General features: G+C 48.0%; 1 protein-coding gene across 2 annotated transcripts in view; it reads left to right on the top strand.

The window, feature by feature from the left end:
• The window catches only part of DNAI1 (dynein axonemal intermediate chain 1), a 239,635-nt gene that overhangs the window by 44,445 nt on the left and 191,238 nt on the right, over positions 1–3,952 (top strand). For both annotated transcript variants that reach the window (XM_019518064.1, XM_019518063.1), the window contains exon 11: positions 477–594. In XM_019518064.1, the coding sequence (XP_019373609.1) occupies positions 477–594 (118 nt within the window). The remainder of the gene's footprint in view (positions 1–476; positions 595–3,952) is intronic.

Here is a 3,952-nt window from a genome sequence, read left to right as displayed (position 1 = left end):
AGGTCCAACAGGGCATCTCCTCTGGTGGGACTGTGCACCTCCTGAATCAAGTGGAGGTCCTGCATCTCAGCCAGAAACCTCCTGGAGCGGTCCGTCCCGGCTGACTGCTCCTCCCAGCAGATGTCTGGGTAATTAAAATCGCCCATGACCACTACATCCCTTGATTTTAGTGCCTCTGCAAGCTGGCCTGAAAATTCCCTGTCCAGCTCCTCCTCTTGGTTGGGGGGTCTGTAGTAGACCCCCACCGTCAAATCCCCTCTGTGCCTCCATTTCCCCTCCCAGCCTGAGCCTGCCACCTTTCTCTAGACTGTGAGCTCTTCGGGGCAGAGACTATGCCATGTTTTGCGTGTACGGGGACAGGCTAGCTGGGGCTCTGACCACAGGTAGGGCCGTCCAGGAGCTGGGGAGAGGAATTCTCTCCAGCTTTCCCCTGGTGAATTCCTTGGGAATGCAGCCATTCCTTTTTGGTTTTTCAGACTTCAAATATTTCGAGGATGCCTCTGACGAGTACCGGGACCAGCTGGGCACCCTCCTCCCGCTGTGGAAGTTCCAGTACGACAAAGCCAAGAGGCTTGCAGTGACTGCCATCTGCTGGTGAGCTTATTGCTTGCAAATGTTCTCTTGAATGCTCGGGCAGGAACAGAATAAATAGTGATATTACAAGGCAGCGCTCCTATGTTTAGGAGTCTGCCTCCGTTATCACAGCAAGGAGTCTAGGGGTCGATTTAAATGCATTCTGAGTGCTTCCAGGGAGCACGTGCTTTGCTTTAAATCATTGCACTTGGTTATTCTTTGACAATGGCTGGAGGGGCCAGGGGCTTCTGCACACAGGGCTCGTGCTGCAGTACTGACCCTGCCAAGCTGGAGCTCATCTTTCATCACCCCTCAGTGGCTGAAGACCCAGCAGGATTTGCACAGAGCACAAGGACAAAGAGGGTTCAAAAACAGAACGAGTATATCCTCCCAGCAGGATGTGCAGGTGGGCTCAATCCTGAATTGGCCCAGACAGAGGATGGAGAGAACATGACAGACACCTTACGTAGAGAACATGGGGCGCAGGTTCAGGCATGAGTTTAGGAGAAGAAAAGATAGAGCAGGGTGTGCCAGTGCAATTGGGCAGTCTAGCTAGGTTACTGCAAGTGGGACAGGTTGTGTCAGATGCCTGAGCTCCCATTCAGGACAGCACTTCTACTTGGGCTTACCTGTAAGTGGGTATTTGCAACACTGTCCTGACTAGGAATGTTTCCTGAGATAGGCCCCATCGAGGTGCTGCACAGGTTCCTGTAGAGGGACTTATCCAGTCCAGCACTTTGTGTAACCTGCTTCACTGTCACACAGAGCACAACCACAGATCTTTCCAAGGAACTCTTCCCTTTCTCACTTATTACTGTCAACTTACATTCTGCACCAGCTTTAGGGTTTGTCCTGTGGGGCGCTTAGTGCATGTTAAATCTGTGCAAAATTAAGATCAGATTATGTTCTGGGCAGTGGCATGGTAATGTTTACTACACTCAACATGCACAGCTCACTGATTGTTGGTCCCAGCGCTGGTGCTGCACCAGAGTCCTGAATCAGCTGTGGTGCAGTTCTGGGGCTGGGACCCTCCAGGGCTGCAAGCACCTGGCTTTCAACTTGAATGTGGAGGAACCTGACAGGTGACAAATCCAGGATCCTTCCTCCTGATGTGTGGTTTTCCTTGTCCCACCTGGAGGCTTGGTACAGCAGAGGGGTCCCTGGCTGATGTCATGGCTGGCTAAGGACCACAACTTGCTTGTGTTATCCCTGTGGATCAGCCTGCATTTTGCAAGTGTTTCATAGCTTGACTGCACAGTCACTTGCATTTTAAGTGCGTTTAAAACATGCAAAATGCAACGTGTGACAAGGCCCTTAGTTCTTCCAAATTAGAGCTGACTTAGGGATCCACACAGACTGCCTCTCTAGGTTCCACAAACTTCCCCATCCTTCCTTCCCTAGGGCCTTCCCTCTAGGCTTCACAGTCCTTTGCAGTCCCTCATACGGGGCTGTCCCTCCTCACCCAGGTATCCTTTTCCTGGGAGCAGCATTCCTGCAATCCTCATTGCCTAAGCCAGTGACTTACAGCTGGGTTCCTGTGGCACCCTGGGGTGCCTTGAACTCTTCCCAAGGGTGCCATGGACACCACACAATGTTAACACTGTCAAATGTGCAAGCATGATTCAATTCACCCTGAGATTTCAAATAGGAATTCACAGTGTTAAAACCATTCTGCCCTGCCATAGTATTTCCAAGTTCTTTGCAACAGAAGAATTGCTCTGTTATTTTTCTGTAATTAAAAAACAAGTGGAAACTAAGAGCTGGCATTTTCTGAGCAGATCCTAGAGTCTAACAAGGGGTAATCTTTGTTGAAACCCACTCACCTAAGAGAAGTGATAGGCTTCTCTGATGCAGCTGTGGCTGGTCATCTCTCTGCCAAATGACTCATAAAACTACAGTTCCCAGGGCATTCAGTCCCACGTGCTGGCTTCTCAAGCTGGGGAGTCTTGGAACAGCATTGTCTGGCCCAGCCCAGCTCCTGTGAAATACAAATGGCCATTGCTACCATCATTATTATGAATAAAAAATGAAGAGAAGCATTTTGTGCATTGTGCTAATCAGACCAGAGTGCCACCAAGAGTCTGTCAGGCGATACGTTTCATTGCTGTTTATCTTAGGCAGCATCCTTAGCCAGCAGAAATACTGTTCAGCCAGCAATCAAGGGTATGCCTGTTTGAAGTCTGCAATGTGTGTGGGCACTGGCAGGAATCACATAGGGATTTGTTTTTAGTAAATGGGACTATGTGCTTTGGGCAGAGATGATGGCCTGGGGACTAGGACCCAGCTCTCCATTGTGCCCCGGGCTTCATATGTAACCTAGGGTAAGTCATTTAGGCCCACTTAGGCATCTCACTCCACGTGATTTCAACCTATATGGCTTTCTTGTAGCTCAAGCACATCCTCTTCTAGAACTCTTTGGTCTGGGGTCTAACTCTTCAGGAACAGGCTGTAAGGAAAGCAAGCAGGCACAGACATTGCACAGGATTATAGAACTCCTTTGCTCTTTACTTATATAGCACAGGAAATAACTGTAAGCATATGAAATAAATAGCTCCTTATCTGTTACAGTGGAAGTGGTGGAGTCTCCTTCCTTGGAGGCTAGATGAGCATCTATCTCACATGGTTTAGGACCAGTGAACCCTGCATCTGCACAAGGGGTTTGACTAGACCCTTGAGATCTCATTCAAGCCACAGGAGGAGACCCCAAATTGTCACAATAATCAATGTGTGGAATTCACTATTGTATAATGTTACTGAGACACGTAGCTTAGTACAAGTTAAAGGGATTAGATAATGTGGGACTCTCCTATAGCTGAGGTTGAGAATATCTTTGCTCTTAAAGGCCAACTCTCCTCAGTGATTTACAGGCCACATGCTTTCTCAGATCACCTCGTCATTTGCCTCATCGCCTGGGGGTGCACGCTAGGGCTAGTGTTCTCCATCTGGAGACGAGCAAGGGCTCAGTTCCCTGGGAAAAAAAAATCCATCACTTTTAATAAGATGTATATATTCTCACAGCTTTTTTTAATTGGTCATACCTGGGGAGCCCAGCCATGACTCTAGTCAAGCTGAAAAGTGTTCCATTTGCTCCGTGTTTGATCCATGCAGTTCAGTGATTCTTAACTAGGGTGCACTGTTCAATGTACAAACATGATTCATGAGATAAACCCAGAGATTTCATGTAGGAATCCATACTGTTAAAATGAGTTATTTGCAACAGAAAAATTGCTCTCAGTTTTCTGTGGTCAAAAAACAAGTGAAAACTAGGAACTGGCACTTTTTTTCATTTGAGTCTAATGTAGGTGTCTTGAGTCTAAAAAGGTTGAGAACCATTGATCTCATGTACCTACTTCTCCAAGCAGGAATGAAGGTGGCAGCG

This window comes from Gavialis gangeticus, unplaced genomic scaffold, assembly GCF_001723915.1.
Source record: "Gavialis gangeticus isolate Ggan-Ray unplaced genomic scaffold, GavGan_comp1, whole genome shotgun sequence".
Lineage (NCBI taxonomy): Eukaryota > Metazoa > Chordata > Crocodylia > Gavialidae > Gavialis > Gavialis gangeticus.
Note: the sequence above shows the minus strand (reverse complement) of the source record. Positions and strands in the feature narration are given on the sequence as shown.